Consider the following 19,493-nt stretch of genomic DNA (forward strand, 5'->3'; position numbering starts at 1 on the left):
CAGCTCCCCAACCTGTGAGACTTGCATCTGTTGAAATTACAGTCCAGGTCGGAAGAACAAAAGAAGCCCCCTGAATTAAACGATGGTGATCTGTCCACCACGTTAGAGAGTGTCGTACAATCGGTTTTAAAGATATTAATTGAGATATCTTTGTGTAATCCCTGCACCATTGATTCAGCATACAGAGCTGAAGAGGTCGCATGTGAAAACGAGCAAAGGGGATCGCGTCCGATGCAGCAGTCATAAGACCTAGAATTTCCATGCATAAGGCTACCGAAGGGAATGATTGTGACTGAAGGTTTCGACAAGCTGAAATCAATTTTAGACGTCTCTTGTCTGTCAAAGACAGAGTCATGGACACTGAATCTATCTGGAAACCCAGAAAGGTTACCCTTGTCTGAGGAATCCATAAACTTTTTAGTGAATTGATCCTCCAACCATGATCTTGAAGAAACAACACAAGTCGATTCGTATGAGATTCTGCTAAATGTAAAGACTGAGCAAGTACCAAGATATCGTCCAAATAAGGAAATACCACAATACCCTGTTCTCTGATTACAGACAGAAGGGCACCGAGAACCTTTGTAAAAATTCTTGGAGCTGTAGCTAGGCCAAACGGCAGAGCCACAAACTGGTAATGCTTGTCCAGAAAAGAGAATCTCAGGAACTGATAATGATCTGGATGAATCGGAATATGCAGATATGCATCCTGTAAATCTATTGTGGACATATAATGCCCTTGCTGAACAAAAGGCAAGATAGTCCTTACAGTTACCATTTTGAACGTTGGTATCCTTACATAACGATTCAATATTTTTAGATTCAGAACTGGTCTGAAGGAATTCTCCTTCTTTGGTACAATGAAGAGATTTGAATAAAACCCCATCCCCTGTTCCAGAACTGGAACTGGCATAATTACTCCAGCCAACTCTAGATCTGAAACACATTTCAGAAATGCTTGAGCTTTCACTGGATTTACTGGGACACGGGAAAGAAAAAATCTCTTTGCAGGAGGTCTTATCTTGAAACCAATTCTGTACCCTTCTGAAACAATGTTCTGAATCCAAAGATTGTGAACAGAATTGATCCAAATTTCTTTGAAAAAACGTAACCTGCCCCCTACCAGCTGAGCTGGAATGAGGGCCGCACCATCATGTGGACTTAGAAGCTGGCTTTGCTTTTCTAGAAGGCTTGGATTTATTCCAGACTGGAGATGGTTTCCAAACTGAAACTGCTCCTGAGGATGAAGGATCAGGCTTTTGTTCTTTGTTGAAACGAAAGGAACGAAAACGATTATTAGCCCTGTTTTTACCCTTAGATTTTTTATCCTGTGGTAAAAAAGTTCCTTTCCCACCAGTAACAGTTGAGATAATAGAATCCAACTGAGAACCAAATAATTTGTTACCCTGGAAAGAAATAGAAAGTAGAGTTGATTTAGAAGACATATCAGCATTCCAAGTTTTAAGCCATAAAGCTCTTCTAGCTAAAATAGCTAGAGACATAAACCTGACATCAACTCTGATAATATCAAAAATGGCATCACAGATAAAATTATTAGCATGTTGAATAATAATAATAATATTATGAGAATCATGATCTGTTACTTGTTGCGCTAAAGTTTCCAACCAAAAAGTTGAAGCTGCAGCAACATCAGCCAATGATATAGCAGGTCTAAGAAGATTACCTGAACACAGATAAGCTTTTCTTAGAAAGGATTCAATTTTCCTATCTAAAGGATCCTTAAACGAAGTACCATCTGACGTAGGAATAGTAGTACGTTTAGCAAGGGTAGAAATAGCCCCATCAACTTTAGGGATTTTGACCCCAAATTCTAATCTGTCAGACGGCACAGGATATAATTGCTTAAAACGTTTAGAAGGAGTAAATTAATTACCCAAATTATTCCATTCTCTGGAAATTACTTCAGAAATAGCACCAGGAACAGGAAAAACTTCTGGAGTAACCACAGGAGATTTAAAGACCTTATCTAAACGTTTAGATTTAGTATCAAGAGGACCAGAATCCTCAATTTCTAAAGCAATTAGTACTTCTTTAAGTAAAGAACGAATAAATTCCATTTTAAATAAATATGAAGATTTATCAGCATCAATCTCTGAGACAGAATCCTCTGAACCAGAAGAGTCATTAGAATCAGAATGATGATGTTCATTTAAAAATTCATCTGTATAAAGAGAAGTTTTAAAAGATTTTTTATGTTTACTAGAAGGAGGAATAACAGACATAGCCTTCTTGATGGATTCAGAAACAAAATCTCTTATGTTATCAGGAACATTCTGAACATTAGATGTTGATGGAACTGCAACAGGTAATGGTACATTACTAAAGGAAATATTATCTGCATTAACAAGTTTGTCATGACAATTAATACAAACAACAGCTGGAGGAATAGCTACCAAAAGTTTACAGCAGATACACTTAGCTTTGGTAGTTCCAGCACCAGACAGCGATTTTCCTGAAGTATCTTCTGACTCAGATGCAACGCGAGACATCTTGCAATATGTAAGAGAAAAAACAACATATAAAGCAAAATTGATCAAATTCCTTAAATGACAGTTTCAGGAATGGGAAAAAATGCCAGTGAACAAGCTTCTAGCAACCAGAAGCAATAAATAATGAGACTTAAATAATGTGGAGACAAAAGCGACGCCCATATTTTTTTAGCGCCAAATAAGACACCCACATTATTTGGCGCCTAAATGCTTTTGGCGCCAAAAAATGACGCCACGTCCGGAACGCCGACATTTTTTGGCGCAAAAGAACGGCAAAAATGACGCAACTTCCGGCGACACTTATGACGCCGGAAACAGAAAAGATTTTTTGCGCCAAAAAAGTCCGCGCCAAGAATGATGCAATAAAATGAAGCATTTTCAGCCCCCGCGAGCCTAACAGCCCACAGGGAAAAAAGTCAAATCTTTAAGGTAAGAAAAATATTTGATTCAAATGCATTATCCCAAATATGAAACTGACTGTCTGAAAATAAGGAATGTTGAACATCCTGAGTCAAGGCAAATAAATGTTTGAATACATATATTTAGAACTTTATTAAAAAAGTGCCCAACCATAGCTTAGAGTGTCACAGAAAATAAGACTTACTTACCCCAGGACACTCATCTACATGTTTGTAGAAAGCCAAACCAGTACTGAAACGAAAATCAGCAGAGGTAATGGTATATTTATAAGAGTATATCGTCGATCTGAAAAGGGAGGTAAGAGATGAATCTCTACGACCGATAACAGAGAACCTATGAAATAGACCCCGTAGAAGGAGATCATTGAATTCAAACAGGCAATACTCTCCTCACATCCCTCTGACATTCACTGCACGCTGAGAGGAAAACCGGGCTCCAACCTGCTGCGGAGCGCATATCAACGTAGAATCTAGCACAAACTTACTTCACCACCTCCATAGGAGGCAAAGTTTGTAAAACTGAATTGTGGGTGTGGTGAGGGGTGTATTTATAGGCATTTTAAGGTTTGGGAAACTTTGCCCCTCCTGGTAGGAATGTATATCCCATAAGTCACTAGCTCATGGACTCTTGCTAATTACATGAAAGAAATATAAGTGTAAAGGTTTAGTTTCTATAAAGTAATGGGTACAACCTTGTTTGAACTAATTTTCTACTTACCTCTGCTTGTGCAAACAAGGCTGTTTGGAAACCTTTTCAGATAATGCTATGTTCCCCTTGTTTGGATAGTCTTCTCATTGTCTGTTTTATATTTGTCCCTAATTGTCCTCAGCAGGAAAGATAGAGAAGAGGAAACAAGCTATAACATGGCGGGATCCATTACTTTATAGAAACTCACTGGATTTTAGAAAAATAACAATTTTCAGACTTTATTTATAGGAAAAGGGGGACAAAATAAATATATTTAAGTATATTGCAAAGTTTTTAACAATATAAAATTAAACATTTTATATTGCACTTGCATACAGGTTAATATTCCTTTAAAGAGATTGAAACTAGTTAGATTGATATAATCTTTAGTGGGTAAATTATATGGGGAAAGTTCCCCTTTAGCTTTGGCATTTAAAAGCATTTTCAATACAGACATATTCCTTAATGTCAAGGGTTCGAAGCACTGCTATAAGCAATATTTTCTTTTGATCTTTATGACGCACAATCATTAACATATCATATTATAAGACTCAGTAAAGGTTCTATATTTAAAGGGATGCGAAACCCCCCAAAAAACTTTTGCGATTTAGATAGAGCATACATTAAAAAAAAAAATTTAAATAAATTTCCAATTTACTACTATTATCAAATTTGCTGAAATTAAGATAGCTGGAACTCTAGTGTCAATATAATAATGTCAGTTAACAATTATTTACATGTTGTTTTTACTCTAAGGAGCATTTCATTTGTCTTGTTCTAACTGCAATTTATGAACCTATGTTCCAAGGTGGCGTCCAGGAAATAGAGTTTAGGTACAGAACGATTCTGCTCAGTTATATTATCAGATCAGCCCTTCATTTTTCTTCAATGAAGACATCTTCGTATTAGTGTTGCTACAATAGAAATAGACAAACTAAGGTTTCATTTTGCAAAGTGACATTAATTGCATGGATCTATTTTTACAAGTGACTAGATTTTGTATTGTGTGTATGCTGGCGCCATTAATTGATGTGTTTGTCATTGAAAACCTCAATACAATATTACAATTTAACTGGTTACACTTACTAGATTGCTATACACTGTTTCTGAGATCATTTTCATAAGTTAATGTTATACCATCCTCCGCTACTCCTAGTCAGAAGTGCCCATAAGTGACCTAAAAGCATTATAGAGTAAGAATAAGCCATAAAATTAGGTTTAGGGCTGCAACAACTAATAGGCATAATCGATAATAATCGATTATGAGATTTGTTGACAACTATTTTCATAATCGATTAGTTGGTTTGCAATTAGTTGGTCTGTGCATGGCACCAGCTGCTTTACTCCAATGAGCTCCTGCACATGGTATTGTGTTTTATGGTTATGCCCTTAGCCTAAAGGACGTCTACAGACATTTTACAATTTTTTAGGACACTATAAGTTTCTTTTTAAGTTTACATCTACTCCTGTCTTATGTGCAACCCAGAAATAAAATAGGAGTCATAATTTGGATTGTTTATATAAAATCAGGTGTAGAGCTGAAACAACTAATCGTCATAATCGATAATAATCGATTATGAAAATAGTTGTCAACGAATCTCATAATCGATTAGTTGGTTTGCAATTAGTTGGTCTGTGCACAACACCAGCTGCTTCACTCCAATGAACTCCTGCACATGGTATTGTGTAGTTAGGTCCTTAGCCTAAAGGACGTCTACAGACGTCTACTTTTCACTTTTTCAGGACAGTATACGTTTACAACTACCCCTGGCTTATGTGCAACCCAGATATAATAGTCATCATTTGGATTGTTTATATTAAATCAGGTGATTTGGAACTATGCTTTTCATGATATAGTGCCAAGCTTGTTGTTTACACCTTGCCCCTAGATTGATGGGAGTTATTTAAATTGATGTGCACTATTATTGTTTGCACAGTTATTAGCGTATTGCTTGCTATTGCTGATTATATGTACTGTATAAATAAATGTGTAAGGCTTTGTCCTGTTATTGATATACAGTCCTTAGCGCTTTTGATTTTGTTTTTCATTGTTTTTTTTATATTTTTAATAAATTGTGATAATATGTACCAGATTCAACCTTTATAAGTATATATCCGTTATTTTTAGAGTGGACTAGATATTTCCCCTAACCTTATAGCTGGTTATTTACCATTGCATATAGATATTCAAGATATTTTTATGTTACAATGAAGTCAAGGGTTACTTTATTGAGAGGCCCCTTGCCAAGGTACAAAACACTTAGCATTGGTGAAGAGCTAACAAAGATTAATATCCCACTTTGGTGAAATTGGCAAAACCCTAATTATACACCTCAACAGCCTTTTCTCTGCTGCAGGAATTATAGCTGCAAACAGAAAACCAGACTTAGCCAGAAGCATGTGGACATGTTGAGATTTTTGCATTTCAATGCAAAGTTTCTGAAAGAGTGAATAACAGAATGTTATTAACAGTGATAGTCTAACTCTTTCTAGTTCTACCTCTTTTCAAACAGTTTGTGGTTTTGTTTTGTTTCATTATAAAACTGTGCTCTGCTGCTTAAAAATTGAAGAAACAGTTGTGTTAATGTAAAGTTTTAGTCTGAAGTTTATATTTGTAACACTCATTATGTGGATTTTATTTAAAACATAGGAAACTATTATTGATTCTCTTTTTATCCGATTAGTCGATTAATCGAAAAAATAATCGGCCGATTAATTGATTATGAAAATAATAGTTAGTTGCAGCCCTAATCAGGTGATTTGGGGCTATGCTTTGCATGATATAGTGCCAAGCTTGTTATTTACACCTAGAACTAGATTGATGGCATTTGTTATATGAATTGATGTCACTATTACCTGTTAGCAATAGCAAGCAAATCGCTAAAATTTGTGCAGATATATGTACTCTATAGATAAATGTGCAAGGTTGTGTCCTTTTACTGATATATAGTCTTTAGTCCTTTTGCCTTTTTTTTTCTTCTATTTTTAATTAATTGGAATATGTACCAAATTCAACCTCTAAGTATATATCTGTTATTGTAAGAGTGGATTAGATATTTGTTCCCCCTAACCTTATAGATGGTTATTTACCATTGCATATAGATATTCAAGATATTTTTATGTTAAAATGAAGTCTAGGCTTACTTTGTTGAGAGGCCCCTTGCATTGGTGGAGAACTAACAAAGATAAATATCCCACCTTGGTGAAATTGGCAAAACCCTACTTATGCATCTCAGGCACCGCAACGCCATCTGAGCACCTCTTATCTGCTGCAGGCAAAATAGCTTGCAAAAAAGAGCCAGCCTCAGCCAGGAGCATGTGGACATGACATTTTTGCCTTTAAATGCAAAGTTTCTGAAAGTGTGAATAACAGAATTTTATAGACAGTGATAGTTTACCTTTTCTAGTTCTACCTCTTTTCAAACAATTTGTGGTTTTGTTTTGCTTAATTATAAAAATTTCTTCTGCTGCTTACAAAATTGGACCAACAGTTGTTTTAATGTAAAATTTTAGTCGGAAGTTTATATTTATAACATTCAGTATGTGGATTTTATTTTAAACATAGGAAAAAAATTATTTATTTATTTTTTTATCCTATTAGTCGATTAATCGAAAAATTAATCGGCCGATTAATTATGAAAATAATCGTTAGTTGCAGCCCTAATTAGGTTCACAAAATGAAGGGTAGTATAGGTATGCAGTCATGTTCTGAACTATGTATGAGAAACAGGTGGTAATGATGAGATTGATTTATGTTTGAACTATTTTTTTTGTCATATTGTTTGTATTATTGATAATGAACTTTACTAAAACAAATTAAAATTAAAGAAATTAGTCTCTCACACACACATTTATAGATCTATCTATCTATCTATCTATCTATCTATCTAAAGTATGAAAGGCCAGGGAACTTGCTATCCTTTTCCCTTTACGGTCTGAAGGACAGTGCGAACTTCAGAATCTCCATAATAATGTAATCATTTATATCATTATAAAAAGAAAAGTACAGGCATTAAGTATCGCAGACTGCGCTACTTTTTTCATTTTGTTTAAGACTCCTCCGTAAGAGTTTTTGGGAGTACCTGATCCTCTATTTTCTCTTTCATAGCAAAATAAAATTAACCAAAAGTCCTATAAATGCCAAAAAGTGTTGCATACACTGCAAGAGTAAGGATCAAATGGGAAAAAAAAAACACTTGTAGTTCTGAGACCCTCAAAGCCAACAGAGAGACTACTGAAGAGCAGTAATGCTGAAAGTGAACAAGCACTGTCCGGTTAACTGCTGCAATTCTGGTACCAGAAGTAAGAGACAGACTCAGAAAACATTGTTTAATAAAAACAAAACGGCACAAACTAAAGGACAGCATTAAAAAAATGGCTGAAGAGAAAGACCATAATAAATATACAGGTAGAGATATGGTTGCAGAGACAAACCTTCTCCTATTAAAACTCATAAAAACTATTAAGCAAACTGAAGACAGCTGTAACAAAAGAAGGGCTAAATTATTAGTGAGGGCTGAGAGACCCCAACAAAAGTATAGCTACAGACCAATAGCATTATGGGATGGTCACGTGTCTGAGTCCTGCACGTACGGCATCAAGACAGCTGCAGGAAGCCCTCATACAATAACAAATTTGGGCTAGAGATGAGCTCTAATCCACTATATCCTAATTCAAAATAGGTAAACAAAAAACCCCCACCAGAAACATAAAGGTATAGCTTTTGCACAAAGCTAAATATCTACCAGTGAGGCTAAAGTGATTTACACACTAACAGCTAGAATATTGAGAATAGATTTTTTTTTTAGTTAAAACATACAAACTTTGTATTTGATCACTTTACCTGTCTGATTATAGTGCATCCAGTTTAACATAATTTCTGGTGCTCTGTACCACCTTGTTGCAACATAACCAGTCATTTCGTCATCTGTCTGCCGTGCCAAACCAAAATCTAAAATCTCCAGGGGAAAAGAAAAAGTTAAATAAAAACAAGCAGGAAAAAAAAACATAATTTATGCTTACCTGATAAATTCCTTTCTTCTGTAGTGTGATCAGTCCACGGGTCATCATTACTTCTGGGATATTAACTCCTCCCCAACAGGAAGTGCAAGAGGATTCACCCAGCAGAGCTGCATATAGCTCCTCCCCTCTACGTCACTCCCAGTCATTCGACCAAGGACCAACGAGAAAGGAAAAGCCAAGGGTGAAGTGGTGACTGGAGTATAAATTAAAAAATATTACCTGCCTTAAAACAGGGCGGGCCGTGGACTGATCACACTACAGAAGAAAGGAATTTATCAGGTAAGCATAAATTATGTTTTCTTCTGTTAAGTGTGATCAGTCCACGGGTCATCATTACTTCTGGGATACCTATACCAAAGCAAAAGTACACGGATGACGGGAGGGATAGGCAGGCTCTTTATACAGAAGGAACCACTGCCTGAAGAACCTTTCTCCCAAAAATAGCCTCCGATGAAGCAAAAGTGTCAAATTTGTAAAATTTGGAAAAAGTATGAAGCGAAGACCAAGTTGCAGCCTTGCAAATCTGTTCAACAGAGGCCTCATTCTTAAAGGCCCAAGTAGAAGCCACAGCTCTAGTGGAATGAGCTGTAATCCTTTCAGGAGGCTGCTGTCCAGCAGTCTCATAAGCTAAACGAATTATGCTACGAAGCCAAAAAGAAAGAGAGGTAGCAGAAGCTTTTTGACCTCTCCTCTGCCCAGAGTAAACGACAAACAGAGAAGACGTTTGTCGAAATTCCTTAGTTGCCTGTAAGTAAAATTTTAGAGCACGGACTACATCCAGGTTGTGCAGTAGACGTTCCTTCTTCGAAGAAGGATTTGGGCATAAAGAAGGAACAACAATCTCTTGATTGATATTCCTGTTAGTAACTACCTTAGGTAAGAACCCAGGTTTAGTACGCAGAACTACCTTATCCGAATGAAAAATCAAATAAGGAGAATCACAATGTAAGGCTGATAACTCAGAGACTCTTCGAGCCGAGGAAATAGCCATTAAAAATAGAACTTTCCAAGATAACAACTTTATATCAATGGAATGAAGGGGTTCAAATGGAACGCCCTGTAAAACATTAAGAACAAGGTTTAAACTCCATGGTGGAGCAACCGTTTTAAACACAGGCTTAATCCTGGCCAAAGCCTGACAAAAAGCCTGGACGTCAGGAATTTCTGACAGACGTTTGTGTAACAGAATGGACAGAGCTGAGATCTGTCCCTTTAATGAACTAGCGGATAAACCCTTTTCTAAACCTTCTTGTAGAAAAGACAATATCCTAGGAATCCTAACCTTACTCCAAGAGTAACCTTTGGATTCACACCAATATAGGTATTTACGCCATATCTTATGGTAAATCTTTCTGGTAACAGGTTTCCTAGCCTGTATTAAGGTATCAATAACTGACTCAGAAAACCCACGTCTTGATAAAATCAAGCGTTCAATTTCCAAGCAGTCAGCTTCAGAGAAGTTAGACTTTGATGTTTGAAGGGACCCTGAATCAGAAGGTCCTGTTTCAGAGGTAGAGACCAAGGTGGACAGGATGACATGTCCACCAGATCTGCATACCAAGTCCTGCGTGGCCACGCAGGTGCTATTAGAATCACTGATGCTCTCTCTTGTTTGATTCTGGCAATCAATCGAGGAAGCATCGGGAAGGGTGGAAACACGTAAGCCATCCTGAAGTCCCAAGGTGCTGTCAGGGCATCTATCAGGACTGCTTCTGGATCCCTGGATCTGGACCCGTAACGAGGAAGCTTGGCGTTCTGTCGAGACGCCATGAGATCTATCTCCGGTTTGCCCCAACGTCGAAGTATTTGGGCAAAGACCTCCGGATGAAGTTCCCACTCCCCTGGATGAAAAGTCTGACGACTTAAGAAATCCGCCTCCCAGTTCTCCACTCCCGGGATGTGGATTGCTGACAGGTGGCAAGAGTGAGACTCTGCCCAGCGAATTATCTTTGATACTTCCATCATAGCTAGGGAGCTTCGTGTCCCTCCCTGATGGTTGATGTAAGCTACAGTCGTGATGTTGTCCGACTGAAACCTGATGAAACCCCGCGTTGTCAACTGGGGCCAAGCCAGGAGGGCATTGAGAACTGCTCTCAATTCCAGAATGTTTATTGGCAGGAGACTCTCCTCCTGACTCCATTGTCCCTGAGCTTTCAGAGAATTCCAGACGGCACCCCAACCTAGAAGGCTGGCGTCTGTTGTTACAATTGTCCAGTCTGGTCTGCTGAATGGCATCCCCCTGGACAGATGTGGCCGAGAAAGCCACCAAAGAAGAGAATTTCTGGTCTCTTGATCCAGATTCAGAGAAGGGGATAAGTCTGAGTAATCCCCATTCCACTGACTTAGCATGCACAGTTGCAGTGGTCTGAGGTGTAGGCGAGCAAAGGGTACTATGTCCATTGCCGCTACCATTAAGCCAATTACCTCCATGCATTGAGCCACTGACGGGTGTTGAATGGAATGAAGGGTGCGGCAAGCACTTTGAAGTCTTGTTAACCTGTCCTCTGTCAGGTAAATCTTCATTTTTACAGAATCTATAAGAGTCCCCAGGAAGGGAACTCTTGTGAGTGGAACGAGTGAACTTTTCTTTTCGTTCACCTTCCATCCATGTGACCTTAGAAATGCCAGTACTAACTCTGTATGAGATTTGGCAGTTTGAAAGCTTGAAGCTTGTATCAGTATGTCGTCTAGGTACGGAGCTACTGAAATTCCTCGCGGTCTTAGTACCGCCAGAAGAGTGCCCAGAACCTTTGTGAAGATTCTTGGAGCCGTAGCCAATCCGAATGGAAGAGCTACAAATTGGTAATGCCTGTCTAGAAAGGCAAACCTTAGATACCGGTAATGATTTCTGTGAATCGGTATGTGAAGGTAAGCATCCTTTAAATCCACTGTGGTCATGTACTGACCCTCTTGGATCATGGGCAAAATTGTTCGAATAGTTTCCATCTTGAACGATGGAACTCTTAGAAATTTGTTTAGGATCTTTAAGTCCAGGATTGGTCTGAAAGTTCCCTCTTTTTTGGGAACCACAAACAGATTTGAGTAAAACCCCTGTCCCTGTTCCGATCGTGGAACTGGGTGGATTACTCCCATTAACAAGAGCTCTTGTACGCAGCGTAGAAACGCCTCTTTCTTTGTCTGGATTGTTGACAACCTTGACAGATGAAATCTCTCTCTTGGAGGAGAGGATTTGAAGTCCAGAAGGTATCCCTGCGATATTATTTCTAGCGCCCAGGGATCCTGGACATCTCTTGCCCAAGCCTGGGCGAAGAGAGAAAGCCTGCCCCCCACTAGATCCGATCCCGGATCGGGGGCCCTCAATTCATGACGTTTTAGGGGCAGCAGTAGGTTTCCTGGTCTGCTTGCCCTTGTTCCAGGACTGGTTAGGTTTCCAGCCTTGTCTGTAGCGAGCAACAGCTCCTTCCTGTTTTGGTGCAGAGGAAGTTGATGCTGCTCCTGCTTTGAAATTACGAAAGGAACGAAAATTAGACTGTCTAGTCTTAGTTTTGGCTTTGTCCTGAGGCAGGGCATGGCCTTTACCTCCTGTAATGTCAGCGATAATCTCTTTCAACCCGGGCCCGAATAAGGTCTGCCCTTTGAAAGGTATATTAAGCAATTTAGACTTAGAAGTAACATCAGCTGACCAGGATTTTAGCCACAGCGCCCTGCGTGCCTGAATGGCGAATCCTGAATTCTTCGCCGTAAGTTTAGTAAGATGTACTACGGCCTCCGAAATGAATGAATTAGCTAGTTTAAGGACTCTAAGCCTGTCCGTAATGTCGTCCAGAGTAGCTGAACTAATGTTCTCTTCCAGAGACTCAATCCAGAACGCCGCTGCAGCCGTGATCGGCGCAATGCATGCAAGGGGTTGCAATATAAAACCTTGTTGAACAAACATTTTCTTAAGGTAACCCTCTAATTTTTTATCCATTGGATCTGAAAAGGCACAGCTATCCTCCACCGGGATAGTGGTACGCTTAGCTAAAGTAGAAACTGCTCCCTCTACCTTAGGGACCGTTTGCCATAAGTCCCGTGTGGTGGCGTCTATTGGAAACATTTTTCTAAATATCGGAGGGGGTGAGAACGGCACACCGGGTCTATCCCACTCCTTAGAAACAATTTCAGTAATTCTCTTAGGTATAGGAAAAACCTCAGTACTCGTCGGTACCGCAAAATATTTATCCAACCTACACATTTTCTCTGGTATTGCAACTGTGTTACAATCATTCAGAGCCGCTAACACCTCCCCTAGTAATACACGGAGGTTTTCCAGTTTAAATTTAAAATTTGAAATATCTGAATCCAGTCTGTTTGGATCAGAACCGTCACCCACAGAATGAAGTTCTCCGTCCTCATGTTCTGCAACCTGTGACGCAGTATCTGACATGGCCCTAATATTATCAGCGCACTCTGTTCTCACCCCAGAGTGATCACGCTTACCCCTTAGTTCTGGTAATTTAGCCAAAACTTCAGTCATAACAGAAGCCATATCCTGTAATGTGATTTGTAATGGCCGGCCAGATGTACTCGGCGCTACAATATCACGCACCTCCCGAGCGGGAGATGCAGGTACTGGCACGTGAGGCGAGTTAGTCGGCATAACTCTCCCCTCGTTGTTTGGTGAAATTTGTTCAATTTGTACAGATTGACTTTTATTTAAAATAGCATCAATACAGTTAGTACATAAATTTCTATTGGGCTCCACTTTGGCATTGCAACAAATGACACAGATATCATCCTCTGAATCAGACATGTTTAACACACTAGCAAATAAACTTGCAACTTGGAATACAATTCAATTAAAAACGTACTGTGCCTTTAAGAAGCACAGAAAATCTATGACAGTTGAAAATTAATAAATTGAAACAGTTATAGCCTCAATCCTTGTAAACAACACAACTTTAGCAAAGGTTTAATCCCATTAACAAAGATAACAATTTCTGAAAGCAGGAAACAAATTACAGAATAAAAGTTTTTATTTCAGTCAAACTATAATTTTCACAGCTCTGCTGAGAGAAATTACCTCCCTCAAAATAAGTTTGAAGACCCCTGAGTTCTGTAGAGATGAACCGGATCATGCAGGAAATACAATGAGCTGCTGACTGAAATAACTGATGCATAGAAAAGGCGCCAAAACCGCCCCTCCCCCTCACACACAGCAGTGAGGGAGAACAGAAACTGACAGAAAAAAACAGATTTAAGCAACTGCCAAGTGGAAAAATGGTGCCCAAACATTTATTCACTCAGTACCTCAGCAAATGAAAACGATTTTACATTCCAGCAAAAACGTTAAACATAATTTCTAGTTATTAAACAGCTTTATGTACTTCTTACAGTGTAATTCTCTGAAGTGTAAAGTATACATACATGACATTATATCGGTATGGCAGGATTTTCTCATCAATTCCATTGTCAGAAAATAAAAGCTGCTACATACCTCTATGCAGATTCATCTGCCCGCTGTCCCCTGATCTGAAGATTACCTCTCCTCAGATGGCCGAGAAACAGCAATATGATCTCAACTACTCCGGCTAAAATCATAGCAAAAACTCTGGTAGATTCTTCTTCAAACTCTGCCAGAGAGGTAATAACACACTCCGGTGCTATTTTAAAATAACAAACTTTTGATTGAAGATATAAAACTAAGTATAATCACCATAGCCCTCTCACACCTCCTATCTAGTCGTTGGGTGCAAGAGAATGACTGGGAGTGACGTAGAGGGGAGGAGCTATATGCAGCTCTGCTGGGTGAATCCTCTTGCACTTCCTGTTGGGGAGGAGTTAATATCCCAGAAGTAATGATGACCCGTGGACTGATCACACTTAACAGAAGAAAAAGCTCTTAAATTTAGAGAGATTTTTTTTTTTGCACATAAAGAACTTAGAGACCGTAAACAACTTGTAATTATAAGACAATTGCCAAACTCCACCCACTATTTAACTTATTTAGAGGATCTGAGCTTTAGTCTGCAGACAATAAGGCTGGCCCCGTCATATAGTTTCTATAAAGTGCATCGTTTTGTAGCAGTTATCTGTCCAATTAGAGAAAAAGATATGTAGCAGGATTAGCCTTTAAAATTTATCAGGGTGCATTTCCAACTTGGGGAAGAAGAAAATCCACACTTTTCAGAGCTAAACTACATGACAGAACGAGTGCAAAAAAAATAAATAATGAAAGTATATTGTAAAGTTTGTTTTAAATTTCACAAAAACTAAACATTATATATTAAAATCTCAATGTTTACCGTCCCTAAGGACGAAATGGGTAAGAGCTTAAGATGCATTGAAGACTTTTTCAGTATCTTACTAAAGACTATGCTTTTGCATCTTACCCTCAATTCACAGTCTTCGTTTACTGCTAAATTGCTGGGCTTCAGGTCCTATAGAAGAAAAAAGTTGAGAAAAACACTGTTAGGTAGAAGTCCATTTTAAAAAGACAACAGCAATCATTTAATTTAATAAGCTACATGCAGACACAGGCTAATATCTTTTTAACATGTACTCACTCTGTGGATGATTCCAGCTGAATGTATATACTGTAGGAATAAAACATCAGAAACATTATTTTCTTCCTGACAAATGTAATACTAGAACAGTCATATGCCCATGGTTTAATAAAAACTGAAGAACAGAACCTATTACATTCCTAAATACAGAGGTCTAGAAACTATAAAATCCATGTCATTAATATTTAGTTTTCCATTAAATAGATATTAAACACTAAAAACAGGTTATATACATAGTACTGAGGTTATTCCCCACCTCCCTTTAGTATGGGTGCAGCCATGTCGAAATCTGGCTTTCACTGTATTCCAGCAACTCTCCTTCAGATATCTGCAGTGTAACCTAGGTTCCATAATGCCAGCGCCCCACGATTGTAGGGAGGTGCATGAAATATATTTTAATGTTTTGTGTCCCTTTAAACTGTTAATATAAAATGGCACCTGTGCCTTCTTTTAGTGCAAGAAATAGATGACAGCTACAGTAAGATATCATTACAAAAGTGCACAGGGAGAAATTTATTTTTAGTACTATGTCCTTTTAAGCACTGGCCTACATATAAAAGCGTGCTGCTATAAAGACAGTCTTTCCAAAATCATTTTAAGCCTACACATATCTGAAGGTATGATTGAACTATGAACGGTCATTTTCACAGTAGTTAAAATTTGTATCTGAAATCGCACTTGGATAATATACGTTACAACTTATCTTTTTATATTATCTTGGCTGCAGATATTTATATTGGATCATTTGTATATTTTTCACTCTTTTTAGTGGTCCTCAACCATTTTTTTCCCCCATTTAAAACACCCGCAATTTATTTTATAAAATCAAGGGGCAGCCCAGGGTATCTTCAACTGTATATGTAATAACAGAAAGAGAACACAATATGAAAAATGTTTTTTTTTTAGTTACAATTAAACTAAAGCAATTAAGAGTGAAACTATAGTCGGGGGGGATCTTCCGTGCGGCGGCCATGACAGGTTGCATTTTTGCTAGCTGCTACAGACCTAAAAGCTAATCTTTCTAAAATCTGCTTTTGCACCCTGCATCGGGAAGAAACTACAGAACCTGATACATATGACAAAGCCCATCTGAATGCAGCTAAAATGTATAAGTTTATTCACAACTACAATACGCCAGAGACTACTTGAGGTTGTGGCCTCCTATTCAACCCCCCAGCAGAGTGTCTTCAGATCTCTGTCGTTATCAAGTGTTATTAGAGCACTTTTTTTCTACTATATACACCCACCATCAGCATCTATCTAAAGTGTTGGGAAGATGACAGATTTACTTTTACAAGCAATCAGCGATCTGCTAGAAACCTATCAAAAGGCATTCACTGAGACTTTACATTCAGCTTTCTACCCCAGGCCACTGGACTAAGAACCTATATATGCACATAGAGATTTTAGGGGTATAGGTGCTTTGGGGCCCCGGCACCAGCCACTTGCCTCCCTGATTGTTAGTAAGGTCCTGGACACTAGTTGCACGCTCCGAGGTGAGAATGAGAAGCTCTCCGCGATGGTGTTAGGAGACGGCAGTGGAGCTAATGTACCTACGAATGGAGAGTCTGCAGTATTGAGCTCCGATGTTTGAAGTGGGATCTACCGGTGCAATACCCGCAATACTACTTGGCTCAGACCATCGGGGGGCTACCGCCCCGCCACAGCCACCAACGAGGCCTACCAGATTCCAGGTGCTGCAGAGCTCAGCTGGAATGAAGAGACTAAACTTTGAGGGCACAGTGCAGCCATCGGTAGGGAGGACTTTGAATCTCATCTCCGTAGCGAACACTAAGAGAATGTACCTATTACCGCCGGTACACTGACTTAATATCCCTGGGACATCATATGGAGGTGTGAGGGACATTGACAATATCGCATTTTTCTGCTATACCTCCTCTAGTTCACTGGACTGAACTCTTTCACTAGTGCGAGATGCCGGTCTTTGCCTGACAAAGCTGGAGTAGGGTAACTATGTTTGCAACATGTGGACTGCTATAAGGCTATTTGACTTTGATGTTTTTCCCTTCCTATATTTATATCTCTTGAATGTGACCCCCATTACAGGCTGAGCTTACCTCTTACCTTACTTGCCATATTCTGGTGCTTGCCCATATGGACAAGTTACAACTATTTATATTTACCAAAATGTGTCATTATACATCATCTCACAGATTTCAGTAAACCCTATGTGGGGCTTAGTATGTTTACCTGGGTATAAGAATCCCAGTAGCTATTGTGCATTATCCGAGAGATCTGTTTTAACTATAGTATTTTCCATTGACAATAACCTCTCATGAGGTGCCCAGCATTCTGTTTGGGCCTTAATACGTACTTACATGGCCTATCTGGGGTATATACTACCACCACCTGTTAAGATAAGAGCACACTACTATCATTTTTGCTAACCTTGAGATATGGTATGCGCCCTTAGCGGACCGAATAAATGTATGATGCTACTGGTAATCTTTACTCTGAAGTTATTTACTATGCTGGTTTTTGGACTGGAGTCTAGAACATCCTTTTAGTTATTGAGTAACTAGGGATATTTATGTATACTACTACTAATGTTAGCTGCCAGATTTATGTTGAGTGATATTGTGGGCCTCTTTCCCACTATAAGCTATTTCATTGATGAAAATTTACATTGCACTGGATTTGAAGAAATACTTCACTTTTTACTTCTGCAAAACCGGATCACCGATCTCAGCCTCAGTTCCTCTGTACTGACGTCAGAAATGACAAAACAGTCTTCCTCCAATCATGGCTTGCACCCCAGAGCGTCCATCTCGTGATACCCGGCTGTGATTGGAGGAAGCCGGTTTCGTCATTGCTGTGGTTGTACAGCAGGAAGAAGAAGGCGGGGGATCATCGATCCGACTTTGCAGAAGTAAAAAAGGTATGTATTTCTACAAATCCGGTGCAATGTAAATTTTCATCAATGAAAGTGCCCCTGTTTTTAAAAGTGTTTTTAAAAAACGGGCACTCATTGCTGAAAATTGACCTTCACTTTAAGATATATGCAAGCTGACGCATCTGATATTTCCCTCAATATCATACCCCACCAGTCCTACCTATATCTACACAAGACGTGGATTCCCGGTTGACAGGGTAATAGACAATACTTAGAGCAGTCCCAACAGCTTTATTGTGTTTCTCCCTTATCATAGACAATATTTAGAGCAGTTCAAGTAGCTTTATTGCTCTTCCCCTTAACCCCCTTCTTAATTTCATTAAGCACTGGAGGGTCAGGGATAACATTCTAACAGGCTGAGAACAAGCATCCAAAAGTAACACAGTAAAAACTCTACATTTCATGGGATATAGCTTGAAGAACTCTATATATAACTGTGTAACAACTCTCAACGGTGAAACAGGTCTGTACATATTTCCTACAGACCATAGGACCATGCCTACCGCTTTGATCCACAAGGTTTACAGCCTCTACGGTTGAGGGCCTTTGTTTAATTAATATACTACCTGATTCCACTCCTATACATTAGTATTTCTCTCACACACTAATGGATGAGGAGCTCCTACTCTACCGACCACGCCTAATAAAACTTCCAAGATGACCATATAGCCACTTAGTTAATATTTATATTAAGTTTCCAACTAGCAGCTGTTGATTTTTTTTGTTTATAGAGCTTTCATTTTTCTATTTATGTTTATACATATATAGCAGAAATCTGAAACACCTAGTCCTTAAGGATAATTGGCGGGTGCCCAAACTATATGTAAGATATATTATGTACACTTGCATTTTCATAGACCCCAATTTTCAGTTAGACTTGTACACTACTCCAGAATATTAGTTATGCCTAATTTTGTTTTATTCTGTAGCTTTCTATATTAAGCGAAAAAGTTTTTTTTTTCAGGGGGGAACTTCCGGGTGGCGGCCATAACAGGTCGCAAAATTTACAGCTCCTCTACCTCCTGTCACAAATGTATACAAAACTTACTCTAAACTATCCCATTGACTTCACACTATGAACGAAGCTTCATAGCTTAGCATGTTCTTCACCAGCATCAAACTCTTTCGGGATTTGTGGCAATATTTAGCACACCGGAGTATAGCAAAGGTTGCGGCCTACCATCTTTACCCCCCGGCAGGTTACTAGCTAGCCCTGTCGTTAAGATGCAGTGACATCCCGCAAGATACTGCACATACCTACCTTGCCAAGACAAAATTTAAAAGTGTTATCCCCCTCACTCCTGACTAATCTTTACTACGTTATATTTAACATGGAGATTCCCTTCAACTTCTTGGACGAGCTGCGTAGCTTACTTGCCTCCCACCATGCTGCCTTGGCGGTTAGCCTGTATACAGCGACCAGCAGTAATGGAA

General features: G+C 38.9%; 1 protein-coding gene across 1 annotated transcript in view; it reads right to left on the bottom strand.

The window, feature by feature from the left end:
* Window positions 1-19,493, bottom strand: part of MAPK11 (mitogen-activated protein kinase 11) — a 128,181-nt gene that overhangs the window by 21,063 nt on the left and 87,625 nt on the right. The window contains exons 5-7 of the mRNA XM_053716643.1: window positions 15,146-15,175; window positions 14,972-15,019; window positions 8,461-8,575 (exon numbers count right to left, since the gene is read on the bottom strand). Coding sequence (XP_053572618.1) covers window positions 8,461-8,575; window positions 14,972-15,019; window positions 15,146-15,175 — 193 coding nt within the window. The remainder of the gene's footprint in view (window positions 1-8,460; window positions 8,576-14,971; window positions 15,020-15,145; window positions 15,176-19,493) is intronic.

This window comes from Bombina bombina, chromosome 6 (assembly GCF_027579735.1).
Source record: "Bombina bombina isolate aBomBom1 chromosome 6, aBomBom1.pri, whole genome shotgun sequence".
NCBI classification, from domain to species: domain Eukaryota; kingdom Metazoa; phylum Chordata; class Amphibia; order Anura; family Bombinatoridae; genus Bombina; species Bombina bombina.